Here is a 14,324-nt window from a genome sequence, read left to right as displayed (position 1 = left end):
CGTTTATTGGGAGAGCTTGATTGCGAAGGCGAAAGACCCCGAGCCCAAAATCCAGTGCTGCTTATATAGGCCTAGGACAGGCGTGTCTACACCTGATTGGTTATGCTTTCAGTACCTCATTTACATGCCTCGGGCCAGGCAGTGACTCGGCAAAAAACTCTACTGCACATGTGCGCACATTGGTTGTTTACCCAAACTTATTGGTGGTGGCCAGTGGTAGTCAGCGCCATCTTGTAATGGTGTATGTGGCTTCCCACATCTCCCCCTTTTAATTTTAATAAAATGATGCTGGACTAGGCCTGTACAATTATGTCCATCTGCCATGGCTCCTGTTTTAGGTCATTCCTCTAGTGTCACAGCCTTACCCGTCATAGGGTAACCCTATCCCCACCAGGCCCCGTGTCTTAGGTTGGTCTGTGCATGAGGAAAGTTGCCCGTCTTTGGATACTGTGGCGCTGTGTGATAGCAACTGCTAAATGACATAGGGCGAACTCTACAAAAGAGGCCAGCCAAGTTTTAAGGGAATGAATTAGCAGGGAAATCATGATCACCCTACCACGTGCAATGAGGAAACCTCAGGGATGTGCAAGGGCTGATCAATGATCGTTGAGTCTCTCTCATCCCAGTGCAACGGATCCATAAATCTGTGGGGTACAAGAGCAGAGAACTCAGATGCCGACTAATTCTTGAGCATAGATAACCAAACTTCAGGGGAGGCGCTGTTTTCAATGGCTAAAAGTGCCTGAGTTATAATCACCTTGTCACGTTTTTATTGGGTTCTGAATTTGCAAACCAACCAAAGCATGAATACCAGTCCACAGCATATGGCAGCACCAAACAAAATCACTCCCACCCATTCCTTAAAGTAAGAAAATGCAGAGGTAAGCCAAGAGGTAAAGTCTCCAAGGGTCACTGGTTCCACTCTGGTTCCATTAAGGTTCAGGATCTGTATCTGCAGCTTCGTCTGCAACCTTTCCAGCTCCTGATACCAGTTCCCCTTCAGATAATTCGATAAATCTGTACTTTTTAATAAAAGAATTATTAATATACCTAATGGGAGTAATGCACACAGATGGGGTTGATGCCACACAACTCATTTGTATGACATCTATCATCTGTTCCATGTTATGTTGTAAAACATCCACTCTTTGATTCAGTAACAATAACCCTGAGGCGATATGAGAATCTACCCTTTGCAGGCTAAGCAATGCCTCAGATGTTTTTTCTGCTACCTGATTTATGGTGTCAGCAGTATTAACTTGATTGGCCATAGCAATTCCTGCGGTAACCGCTGACGCCATGGACACCACAATGGCAGCAACAATGGCAGCTGTGATTCCAAAATCTCTCTTTTGCTGAACAAGACTCATGATTGGGAACTTCTCTGGATCTGCCTCAACAGGCACAGGGACAAAGGTTGGTAGATGTACCACTAAGGCTAAGAAATTGGTTCCATTCCAGCATTGTGTCAAAAAACAAGTGACATTTGTACAATCTAACCATTCTGTATTATTTTGAAATTCAGCCAATATAAAGAAAAATGGAGGATTGACACAAAATTCTACTGGAGAAGTAGTCATATTTCTGATAACTCTATTAGATGTCACATTATCTAAATGAGCAGAAGTATTGGAACGTGTGGCAGAAACATTCAATATCTCATAAAAGGTTCCAGTCAGCAATGCAAAGGCTGACAAACTGGTACTAGCACCTGCCTCATTACTTAAAATCCATTGGTAATATGGCCAAATATTTTCTTTCCCTGTAGCATCTCCTTTATTATTCATTACGGCAAAATCCAATGGAGGTGACAAAACAAAACCCTTTGCTATTTCTTTCCGAGGAAAAATTTTTGATTGACAAGGTGAAAAAACTATAGGAAATGCAAGGTCTGGATGACACCAGGGCATGCTGCGTATAGCAGTAGCATTGCCAACAGGCCATCGTGATCTTTTGGGAATAGTCACATTTCCCTTTATCATAATAGTGGTGATGTTTATAGGTGAAGTTACATTATTTCCAACATCACTTGAGCCTGACTGTGCTCCTTGAACAACTTGCGTTAAAGCATTAAGTAACACTCCAGAGCTCACTTTATTTTGGCTAATGGGATCTGCCCAATTAGAGATAATCTTTTTCTTTAAAAACATACAGGGTGTAAAAGGTTTATCCACATTATGCACAAAGCATAGTGTATAATTTAAATGAAAACTCGTACTATTATACACCCATGGCTCTTGAGGAGTTTGTCGTGCACAAGCACATCCAAAAAACATTCAGTTGCAAAAAACAAAGGCAAGGTAGAAGAATTGGAATGTACCGGTAAGGGTACTGGCCATGATCTCACTACAGCCCACAAAGGTATACTTATCACTGTCTCAATCATCAGGAGTAAGAATAACAGGATCATCTTGGGATTCATCTTGATCTTTCACGGTTCTTGTCAGTCATGTCGGAACCCAAAGTGGATTATCTTCACCCTGTGGAAAAACACAAATAGCTCCCCTGGATCTGATTAATATGGGGTCTGGGCCATACCATTTATTATCAAGGACATTTTTCCACTTGACCATTTCATTGGGCGGTTGAGGCCATTGCCCGTGCCTTTCGGCTGGTGATCTTCCAGCATCATCCAATTTAAAAAAAATTAAGAGTAAATATTGTAAGGGATAGAGTCATCTTTGGCATCATAGCCTCTATTCCCTGTTTTTGTTTTTGCAAATATTGTTTCAAAGTACGATGGGCTCTTTCAATGATGCCTTGGCCTGTGGATTATAGGGCAATCCAGTAATATGTTTCACTTGCATTTGTTTGCAATATTGACTAAATTTAGAAAAGGTATATGCAGGACCATTATCTGTTTTTAGCAGCAGGGGCTTGCCCCATTCAGCCCAAGCCTCTAAGCAGTGGAATATGACATGAACTGCCTTTTCCCCCATCAAGGGAGATGCATGTAGGACACCAGAACTGGTATCAATGGACACATGTATATACTGTAATTTACCAAAAGCTGGGATATGCATGGTGTCCATCTGCCAAACATCTAGGGGTTGTAATCCACGAGGATTAACGCCCACAGAAGGTGCATTAATAAATTCTACACATTTACCACACTATAGGACAATATCTCGAGCTTCTGTTCATGTGAGCTTAAACTTCTGTCGCAATGTAGAAGCAGGGACATGATAAAGTTGATGAAAATTCTTAGCACCTTCTATAGAACTTTGTAATAGCAAAACCATATCTCTGGTAGCTGAATCAGCAATTGCATTTCCCTTAACCATAGGTCCAGGTAATGATGTATGTGCTCTAATATGTTGAATATAAAAAGGGGTGTTCACGCATCAAAATACAATCTTGTATTTTCATCAAAATTTCAGATACTGGACTAGACTGCTTAAAATTTCCGGCGGTCTCTAATGTTAATACAGCATTAACCACATAAACAGAATCAGAGATAATATTTATGAGCATAAGGAACCTTTTAAAAACTTCTAAAATCACCAAACATTCCACCAATTGAGGGGCTCCTGGTGTAAATTGCAACCATACAGTCTTTTCATTAATCACATAACTTCCAATTCCTGTTTTGGAATTATCCATCTGTATAACTATCAATGGCTCCCTTTATAGGGGTATTAGCCGTCACCTTTAGAAATATCACTGGATGCAATAACATAAAATGTAATAAAGGATGTTAAGGATAATGATTATCAATTAAATCAGAATAACTGCATCTAAGAATGGCCCATTCATCTATAGTAGCACACAATATTTGCATTTGTGCAGCAGTATATGGAATAATTATACTATCAGGCATTTTTCCAAAGTGAGTAATTGAACTTTTTTTACCTTTATGGGCCATATTTGCCACCATGGTGGGATAATGCTCTATAGTCTTATTAGGGGATATATGTGGATGTATCCATACTATAGGGCCATCTTGCCATAACACAGCAGTTGGCAAATTTATGGTTCATAATATGCATAGGCACAAAGGTTCTTGCTCATTTATATGATTTAACTGTGCCTTTTGGATAGCTCTTTCTACCCTCCTAAGAATTTCAGAAGCCTCAGGTGTTAATTGTCTCAATGAGGTAATATGTGATTCTCCTTCTAAAATTTGAAATAAAGGTTTTAATTCCGAAGTAGGGATCCTTAAATAAGGTCTAATCCAATTTATATCTCCTAATAATTTTTGAAAATCATTTAATGTCTTTAAATGATCTTTTCTTATATTAATCTTTTGTGGGGTAACATACCATAAAGTAATAGTGGCTCCCAAAAAATGACTAACATTAGACTGCTGTACCTTTTCTGGTGCAATAATCAAGCTATTATTTTTTAAAGTTTCATTAAGCAAGCCATAAGCTTGTTGTATACTTTCTTCTTCAGGTCCACATAACAAGATATCATCCATATAATGACATATTTTTAAGGAGGGGAAACCATCTCTAACTGGTTGCAAAGCTTTTCCTACATATAACTGACACATGGTAGGGCTATTTGCCATTCCTTGGGGTAATACCTGCCACTGATACCTTTTATCAGGCTCCATATAATTAGTAGAAGGCAGGGTAAATGCAAATCTAGGTTTATCTTTCTTATTTAGTGGAATGGAAAAGAAACAATCCTTAATATCCACTACTATAATTCTCCAATTTTTAGGTAGAGCTAAAAGTAGGGGGAGTCCTCTTTGTACAGGACCCATAACATGCATTTGTGCATTAATGGCTCTTAGGTCATGTAACAATCTCCATTTACCCGATTTCTTCTTTACAACAAAAATAGAGGTATTCCAGGGCGATTGCATGGGTTCCACATGCCCCAGGTCTAATTGTTCTTGTATTAATTCTTTAGCTGCTTTTAGCTTCTCAGAGGGTAAAGGCCAATGAGGAACCCATACCGCGTCCTCCGTACACCACGGAATGGGCAAAGGCTCCTCAGCGGCCCCTAGAAAAAACCCAGCCCTTTCTTATCTGCTTTTTCTGTGGCTTCAACTGGTGAAATTCTACCCTGTAAATTTTTTCTAAGACCTAGTCCAGGTATATATCCCATTCCTTTCATCATGTCCTTGCTTTTCTGAGAATAATCATTAGTCAATATAAAATTCATGGCTGACAACACATCTCTTCCCCATAAATTTACAGGTAAAGGGAGCACATAAGGTTGAAAAAGCCCTGTCCTTCCTTCTTTATCCTTCCATTGTAAGGATTTTGCACTTATAGTTGGGGTAGCCTCATATCCTAATCCTTCTAGGCTATGTGATAATTGATTAATAGGCCAAGAAGCAGGCCACCAGTTACTGGATACAATGCTTTTATCCACTCCTGTATCCATTATACCTTGAAAGGCTTTTCCTTCTATTTGTAATTGTAAAGTGGGATGATTATCCAAATCTAAAGATATGTAGGCTGCATTAGTTCCTGTAGAACCAAATCCCTTATCCCTTCGGGGATTCTGGCTACTAGAGAACATGTTATGCAAACTAGAAAGAATCAGCAATTGAGCAATGCGATCTCCAGGAGAAATGGCCACGATATCTCGGGGTGCAGAACACATAATCTTAACTTGTCCCTTATAATCTGAGTCTATAACTACAGGATGTATTACCAATCCTTTCAAGGCAGAAGAGGACCTACCCAACAGTAGGCCCACTGTATCCTTCAGTAAGGGACCTCTAAAATCTGAGGAAATAGGTTGGCACCCCATTTGAGGTGTAAGAATTACTCTGGAGGTGGCACAGATGTCCAATCCTGCTGAACCTGGAGAGTGGCTCTCCTCGGTCTTTGGGTGGCCTCATGGACATTGTGGTCTGGAGTGCCCCATACATTTGGGGGCCCTGGGGATGGGGGCCCCTCACTCCATTTTTTGGCTGTTGCACTTTAAACTGAGGTATTGGCCTTCCTTTTATATCTCTAACTGATCTACATTCATTTGCCCAATGTCTTTCTTCCCCACATTTTGAACAAATACCTGGTACTTACTTTTCAAACCTACTCTTTCTAACCTTTGTACACTGCTTTTGCATATGACCTGTTTGTCCACAATTATAGCAGGTTATTCCTTTCGTTTGCGCCATCAAAACTGTGGCAGCCAGCCCTGCATTTGAAAGGGGTCCTCCTATTTCTCTACAGGCTTTCATCCACGCCTGTAGTCCTTTCCTTTTCCAAGGTGTGATAGCATTTCTGCATTCTTTGGTACATTGCTCATAAACTAATTGTTCAATTAACGGCATTGTGGCCTCAGAATCACCAAATATGCGTCCGGTTGCTTCCATCATGCGAGCCACAAATTCAGAGAACGGCTCATTAGCTCCCTGAATAATTTTTGTCAGATTACCAGATACCTCTCCTCAATTAGGCAATGCTTTCCAAGCTTTCACTGCTGCCTGATTGATTTGATCATAGACCTGCACTGGGTATCCTAATTGATTGTTTGTCCATTGACCCTGACCTGTAAGCATTTCAAAGCTCCATGCTTGTTGCCCTGCAGCAGCATTAGCACGGGCCTGACTCAAACACAGATCATGCCATATAGACTTCCAGTCTAGATACTGTCCCATCGTAAGACATGCCTTTACCACACTCATCCAATCAAAAGGAGTCATGGCATGGTGAGCCAGTCTATCAATTTGGGACTGAGTAAAAGAGGCATTGACTCCATAGGTCCTTACTGACTCTGCTAAATCTTTCACTTGTTTATGCGATATTGGCTCATAATATCGCTGTTGAGCTTGATCCTGAAAAACAGGAAAAGCCTGGCATATTTTATGCAACCCTCTAGGAGTGCAAAAAGAGTTGTTTTCTTTTCTGTATAAGGCAGAGGTGGTGGGGGAGCACTGAAACTCCTCCCTATTGGACCAGATCTTTCTGCCTCATACTCTGCAGCAGCCTCCTCCAAATCTTCCTCCTCCCCTGCTGATAATTCCGAGTCCTCCGAGCTAGATAATTCTAATAACTCAAAGTCCTCGAGAGGAGGGTAAATTGACTTAATTTTTCGATCTTCATTCTTTATATTATCTTTTAATCTCTATATTTTGGTTTCTTTTCCTTTTCTCTTTTTATATCTCTTCCTTTACTTATTTTTCTGTGTGCTCCTTCCTTTTCATTTCTCTCTGTTTCTGACATGCTTTCTTGGTGTTCCTTCAAAAGTCACTGCCCTTCCTTAACAGCTGGTTTACATTTCTTGTCCTGGATACAAGCCTTAATCAACTTCCATAGTGGTCTTGTTTCTGCTTTCACTTTCCCTTCAGCTTCCTCTCTTGCTATCTCTCTCCCTAACTTTTCCCAACTAGGTAGTGTCAGCGACCCAGTGGGGGCAAACCAAGGAGCAAGTCTGTCTATCTCTTTTAAGAACCCTCTCACTGTACTTTCAGAAATCTTTAAACCTCGTTCTCTAAGCAAGGCTTGCACTGGCCCTACTCACGGCGTAGACTGGCCAGTACTCATGATCGTCCTGGACTAAAGTGTTCTTGAGACACTCACCTATCTATGTGAAATTCTTAGTCCCAAGATCGACTCACGAGTTTATCTACACTCGCTTTATGAGCTTATGTATCTGCCAAGCTATTCCCAGCAGATACACTCGTGTCCAGGGCGATGAAAATTAAGACAATAACACAATATCAGGACAAGAAAGAAAACAAGCAACACAACCCCAGCAACAATTACCAGATCTATTCCGTAGGAAAGCATACCTCTCAGAGACTTACATTAATTTCTTTTTACTTACCGGTACCAACGTTCCCTAGCTGAAGAGTTCTGAATCCACGAGGTCGAATCTTTCTCAACAGCCTTTATTGAGGGAACACTTCTTCTCCCCGTGATGCAGTTCTGAGTCCTCCCTGTAACAGGGGGTCTTCACTTGTGCCTGAAGATGGTTCGTTTTCCCAGGTTTCAGCACCACTTGTGAGTGCCCGACTCGCCAGCAAGAAAGACGCCACAACAGGATCCTTCTGCACACGTTTACTGGGAGAGCTTGATTGCGAAGGCAAAAAACCTTGAGCCCGAAAACCAGTGCTGCTTATATAGGCCTAGGACAGGCATGTCTACACCCGATTGGTTATGCTTTCAGTACCTCATTTACATGCCTCAGGCCAGGCAGTGACTCGGCAAAAAACTCTACTGCACATGCGCACATTGGTTGTTTACCCAAACTTATGGGTGGTGGCCAGGGGTAGCCAGCGCCATCTTGTAATGGCGTATGTGGCTTCCCATAGAATGGCTAAGATCAAAAATTCAGATGACAGCAGATGCTGGTGAGGATGTGGAGAAAGAGGAACACTCCTCCATTGCTGGTGAGATTGCAAGCTTGTACAACCACTCTGGAAATCAGTCTGGCGGTTCCTCAGAAAACTGGACATAGAACTACTGGATGAACCAGCAATACCTCTCCTGGGCATATACCCAGAAGATGTTCCAAGCTTCTACGTCTTGACCTGCTTGAGTTCCAGTCCTGACTTCCTTTAGTGATGAACAGCAGTTTGGAGGTGTAAGCTGAATAAACCCTTTCCTCCCCAACTTAGTTCTTGGTCATGATGTTTTGTCCAGGAATAGAAACCCTGACTAAGACACCCACCTTATTGTGTTCTGCACAGTCCTGAGAACAGACAATGGTAGCCATACTTTCAGTTTCAAATGATGAATTTATTAAGCATATAACAAGCTAAGTAAAAGAGTAAATAGAAAAAAAAACAACATGACAAAACATCATGTTAATCATGTACTTCAAAATGTACTTCAAATATTCAGGGGGAATGGACAGGGAGAGGGGAATCCAGGGGAAGTCCTGCAGAAGCAATCAGCTGGAGTTTCCAATAGAGCTCAGGACAGAGAAGAGTTAACCTCTGGTGGGGCTTCCAGATAAAAGAATATATAGCGAGCGAGCAAGCGAGCGAGAGAGAAACTGCCATCAAACTGGATGCTCATAACAGGCAGCAGGAACTGTTTGTGGAAACAACAGTCAGCCAGTTTCCAGTTGAGATTTCTCTCCATGACTGGGCTTCTGTGGCTGAATGTCCTGCTTCTCTTTCCCACTTTACATCCCAGGATAATCAGTTGTAACCTCTGTTAGAGATGGTCTCCTTCTAGCTGCTTTCAAGGACATGGTATTTTCACTCTTGGACTGGCTTTGTTGGTTCCTCCTCCCTGTCACAGAGTTAGAGGGGGCAAGGCCACCCCTAGACAAGACACTTCGGAGGGCATTTTATGAGTCTTGGGTTTGAAATGGGGGAGGGGGCAGTCCTGCTTCCAGAGTGGTCTTCTCAGTAGGCTCAGACCTGGCCGTTCCCCAGGGTGACGAATATGGTATGCCCTAAGTTTTCTTTAGAAAGATGATCAAACAGGAAGGACGATATAGAAGGTTAGAGACGGGAGTGTGGCAGGCTGTCTATACATAAAGGTGGGCTCTCTGAGCATCATGCTGTTGGCTGCTGGAGGGACGGGTACTGGAGGGACCAGAAAGGACTAGGTTAACAAAACGGTGTGATTGCACGGTTCATGTTCGCTTGTATCCTCGATTGAAAAAATCCTTTTGAAATTCTTCTCAAATTTGTTTCTTACTCTGATTCCAAGATTTTTGAACCTGCTCTGAAAAAGAAGTAGGAAATTGATGATAGCCATTGCTGAACACACTTAGTTAGCCATCCCTCTGGATAACACAGAACCTCACTTAGACTATTCCAAATAGTGAGGGTAAACCCAATTAAGAGGAGGTAGTGGGGCCTTCAAGATGGCTTAGTGGTTAAAGGCACCTGCCCCTAACCAGACCTGAGTCCAATTCCTGGGACCCCCACATTGTGGAAAGATTCTAATAATGTGTGACCCACACACATGTACCTGCACCCACTGCGGCGTGCACCCTCTCCCTTCAGCTTCTTGGGTGCTCTCTCTAGTTTCTCCATTGGGGGCCCTGTGTTCCATCTTATAGATGACTGTGAGCATCCATTTCTGTATTTGCCAGGCACTGGCATAGCCTCATATGAGACGGCTATAACAGGGTCCCTTCAGCAAAATCTTTCTGGCATATGCAATAGTGTCTGGGTAAGAGATTTTTTTTTTCTACAGCACTAGAGATTCAGAAATGTGAGGTTTTGCAATTTGAGACATTTGATTTCTCTCCTTTTATAGATGGGAAATGCTAGCTGTCTTTAAAACACACTGCTGTTCCCTGTAACGAAGAGCAGCTCTGTAACCTACTGCTCTCCACAGGTGAGAAATCACCTGTCTGAAAGTGGAGCCTTTGGTCCTCCTCGGGTCACCGTGGCTTTCCCCTCCTGTAGCATGGGACTTCTAGAATCCTCCCTCAGATTTGACTTGTACAGGGCTTACCCCTTGATGAGAGAAATTATAGCATCCACCTGAGTAGAGAAAGAGACTCAACTCAGAGCCAAAAGGAAGCACAACAGAGGCACTTACTTTATAAAATATACTGTGGTTGTGAAAGATGAGGCGCATGTCCTCCACAAAGCGTTGTACCGAATGGTATGCCTTCTTATTCAGCCTATTCTTGATTTTGTTTAACCACATGTGCTCCCGGAGGTCTGGAAACTTCTCTTTCCTCTGTTGAGGAAAGCAGAGAAGGCAGAGCTATCAGCATAATCCTGAGTTGGCCTTCCCACACTCCCATGGCTATGGACTCTGTCTGAATGTTTGCATGGCCACTCCAGTCTAAACCCCTGGTGCACTGAGAAGTAAGGGCACTGCAAGGTCATTAGGTTTTGGAGGTGTAGTACCTGTGAGAGGGATGAGTGCCCTCACTGAGACTCCAGGGAGCCCCCTCCCTCTCTTTTCACCATACGAGAGAGCAGTCAGAAGTGAAGCATCTGCATCCCAGAAGACTTTTAGCCAGTTATGCTGGTGCACACCTATACTCCAGCACTTGGGAAGCAGAGGCAGATGAACCTCTGTGAGTCTGAAGCCAGCCTGGTTACACAGTTCCAGGTCAGCCAGAGCTACACAGTGAGACTCTGTCTCAAAAACAAAAACAAAAACAAAAACAGAAAACAAAACAACAATAACCAAACAACTAAGAAGTAGAAGACCCTATCTAGAACCCAATCATATTGGCACCTCAGCCTCAGACCTCCAGTCTCTCGAACCATAAGAAACAAATTGTATTCTATATACAAATAGTATGTATATACTGTTCCCAGACTATGGTCATTTGCTACGTATGGCTACCTACACAAAGGGACCCATCCACAAGGCAAAGAGAAAGCCCACAAGTATGAGGAGAAGATCACAAGGTTGCAGTTCTGTTGCTTTACTCACTTGCTTTGGTTTGAGGATAAAAAAGGCACTTTTTGAATAGCAATAGATAGTCAAAAGAAGCAGCTCACATTTCTGCAGAAAATGAAAGGTAGTCACTTTTAAGTGGAAGATAACTTACAGAGAAAAGGCATATTTAAATTCCAAGATGCAAGGAACAATTCCCAGACCTTTGACCTCTTTGAGACAAATATGAAATGCAGCTACTCCCTGGAGTCCAAAGTCTAGCATTGGGTCACATGATCAAAGGACATCACCATTTACCTTGGGGTTCTGTTCCTCACCGGCTGTGAGACTGAGTTCCTCTGCCAACCAAAAAGGGGACCTTCAACTTTGCCCGGACTCACCTGCTGTTCCTCAGGTGACATCTTCCTCTTCAGGACCTCAGCTTCCTTATGACATGCTTGGGTTTTTTGGCCCCTTAACTGATTCTTTCTCTTGCAGAAGGCACAATGCCATGAGCTACTGAGAGGTCAGGTATAAAGTGAGCAAGACAGACAGAGTCTGTAAACCAGCACCACCCCCCTTCCTGTGGCTGATAAAGACCTCTGTTAAACAACGAGGAGTGGTTTCTACCTTGTGTTTACCTTTGCTCTTGGAGGACCCTATACTGGATCTCCATGTAGGCTCAAAATGCAAGGATAACCCCTTCCATTAAAAGTCAATATGTTGAATGAGGAGTTTACCCAAGGAAGTGATAGATTCCCATCGACTTCTCCATCCAAAAGCATTGGGTGTTTGACAAGAAGCTATGTTTGGCCCTAACAGTGAATTTATTGCCTTAAACAAGGAGTCTTGAACCTTGATGGACCAACCAGACTATAGAGATACAGTCAGGAAACCAGAAAGCAGATCTTGCTTCTCAGTCCTGCTGAGAACAAGCTACCGGTGTCTTTTCACCTGGCATTGTAAGGACTGTGGCCAGAAATTGTGTTATGGAAACAGTGGAAAGGAGATTTGCTCACAGTGTTAAATGCTTTCCACTTTACCTGACATGCCTACTAGTTTCATGTCAACTCAAGTCATTTTGGAAGAGGAAACCTCAATGGAGGAAAATCAATGCCTTAACCAGATTGGTCTGTGGGTGGGAGAGCCTGTGGTACATTTTGTTGGTTGATGATTGATATGGGAGCTCTAGCTCACTGTGGGTGGTGCCACCCCTGGGCAGGTGGTCCTGGGTAATATAAGAAATTAATCGGCTGAACAAGCTATGAGGAGCAAGCCAGTAAGTAGCTCTCCATGGTCTCTGAATCAGCGTCTGCCTCTAGGTTCCCATTCTGACTTTGCTGGGTGGTAGATTACAAACTGTTAGATAAAATAGTCTTCCCTTCCGAAGTTTATTTTGGTTGTGGTGTTTTGTCACAGTGATAAAAACCTTGACTAAGAGACCCCAACTTTCATTCATTTCAATGATCCATCTTAACAAGACTGGCCTCTCTTTTTGTCCATCCAGTATTTTTTCAAGGTGCCCATTACAAAATGCCCCTGGCAGGGTGTTGAGAGCTGCATGTGGGTAGAGTTAAAGAGCTGATTCATTTTGTGCCTAGGTAGCTTGTCTAACTAGTCAGAAGATGTTTCCAATGATTCTCTGAGATGGTGTTCTGGGAGCCTGTGGGTGGTCTTATGACTCCAGAGGACAATGCTCTGTTAGAGGGTTTCCAGTAGAGACCAGTTTCTGGGTCACAGTAGTTCTGTCCACACCATCCACAGATCCACCAAATCCCTGGTCCACCTCTTGGAATCTCACACACCACCTCTGTCCAGAGACAAATCTGTAGCAAAGACGTGCTTTGGTTGGGGTGAAGTGCTGACACTCAGAATTCACAGTTCTTATGATGTGCTCTGGAACCCAGCACTAACTAGTTTGGTAGAATGCTACGGTGGACTTCTGAAGGCTTGATACAACCCAGCTGTGTCAACTTTGGAATTCCGGAGTGGGGAAGAATAATATATGGTTCAGACCAACAACCACTCTATGGTGTCATCACCCTAATGGAGTACCCCAGGAAGATAAGATGGAGCAATGCTTCTTACAGGTAACCACCTGCAAGGCCTTTATTTCTATCAGATTCCTGCTATGAGTGCAGAGAAATAGCACTGGACACTTCTGGATCTTGAGACTAAGAGCCAGCACACCTCTCTCTCTCTCTCTCTCTCTCTCTCTCTCTCTCTCTCTCTCTCTCTCTCTGTGTGTGTGTGTGTGTGTGTGTGTGTGTGTGTGTGTAGGGGTGAAGTATGCTCTGATGAAGAAGGGCTGGAGACAGGGCTGTCTTACTAACCTCTTATCTTCCACAGGTGGGATGTGGCAATTCTTATGATAGAATTCTTTACAAGCAGTACAAGGGTGCACTTTCCGTGGTTGGCCGCATACTTTACATGCTTTTGGATTTCCCGGCTACAAGAAGAAATGTTGTAAACAACTTCAAGATCAGTGTGACCCCAGAATTCTAGAACAAATGGCCTTTGCCTATACCAAAGTGGCTTAGAAATCTCTCCAGTCCAAAGTACGTTTCAAATATTTATTTGTGTGTGTGTGTCTGTGCGTTAATATATACATAATATATACATAATATATTACATATTATGTATATAAATGTAATACATATTAATACACAGGCACACACATACATACACATATACATACACATTCACAAACACGATATATGTATATATGTATGTGTGTGCATAAACACACACACATACACACACACACCTACAAAGGCCAGAGGGAGAATCTGAGCCCTTGGACTTGGATTGCAGGAGATAGTAAGCTGCTGTGTCAGTGCTGGGAATTGAACCTGGGTCCTCTGGAAGAGCAGCCAGTGCTCTAAACTACTGATATATCTCTCCAGCCCATCTCCTCAAAATACTAAGAAGTATTATTGAACAGAGATTTTAGAAGACATTCTGGTATGAAATAAAGTTCATAGAATTGTTGGGCTATATCAGACTAGAAAAGGTTATATTGTGAAGACAGCAAATTCTGAGAGTGAAATACCAGAAATACTGTTGTAATAACAACAGTAGCAAGAAAGTTGAATTAAAGATAGCCTG

The 14,324-nt window shown here is 42.6% G+C and overlaps 1 protein-coding gene across 6 annotated transcripts in view; it reads right to left on the bottom strand.

Annotated features, from left to right (window-relative positions):
- Positions 1–8,627: 8,627 nt before the first annotated feature.
- LOC110292222 (nuclear autoantigen Sp-100) overlaps positions 8,628–14,324 on the bottom strand; it is a 60,760-nt gene continuing 55,063 nt past the window's right edge. For 4 of the 6 annotated variants that reach the window (XM_029474812.1, XM_029474839.1, XM_029474833.1 and 1 more), the window contains 5 exons: positions 13,550–13,665; positions 11,618–11,735; positions 11,274–11,345; positions 10,419–10,562; positions 8,628–9,590 (listed from right to left, as the gene is read on the bottom strand). In XM_029474812.1, coding sequence (XP_029330672.1) covers positions 9,468–9,590; positions 10,419–10,562; positions 11,274–11,345; positions 11,618–11,735; positions 13,550–13,665 — 573 coding nt within the window. In that variant the 3' untranslated portion in view covers positions 8,628–9,467. The remainder of the gene's footprint in view (positions 9,591–10,418; positions 10,563–11,273; positions 11,346–11,617; positions 11,736–13,549; positions 13,666–14,324) is intronic. The other 2 variants (XM_085839029.1, XM_029474823.1) reach the window with 2 other exon arrangements.

Source organism: Mus caroli, unplaced genomic scaffold (genome assembly GCF_978045245.1).
Source record: "Mus caroli unplaced genomic scaffold, Mus_caroli_1 scaffold_1, whole genome shotgun sequence".
In the NCBI taxonomy this organism is placed as follows: Eukaryota; Metazoa; Chordata; class Mammalia; order Rodentia; family Muridae; genus Mus; species Mus caroli.
Note: the sequence above shows the minus strand (reverse complement) of the source record. Positions and strands in the feature narration are given on the sequence as shown.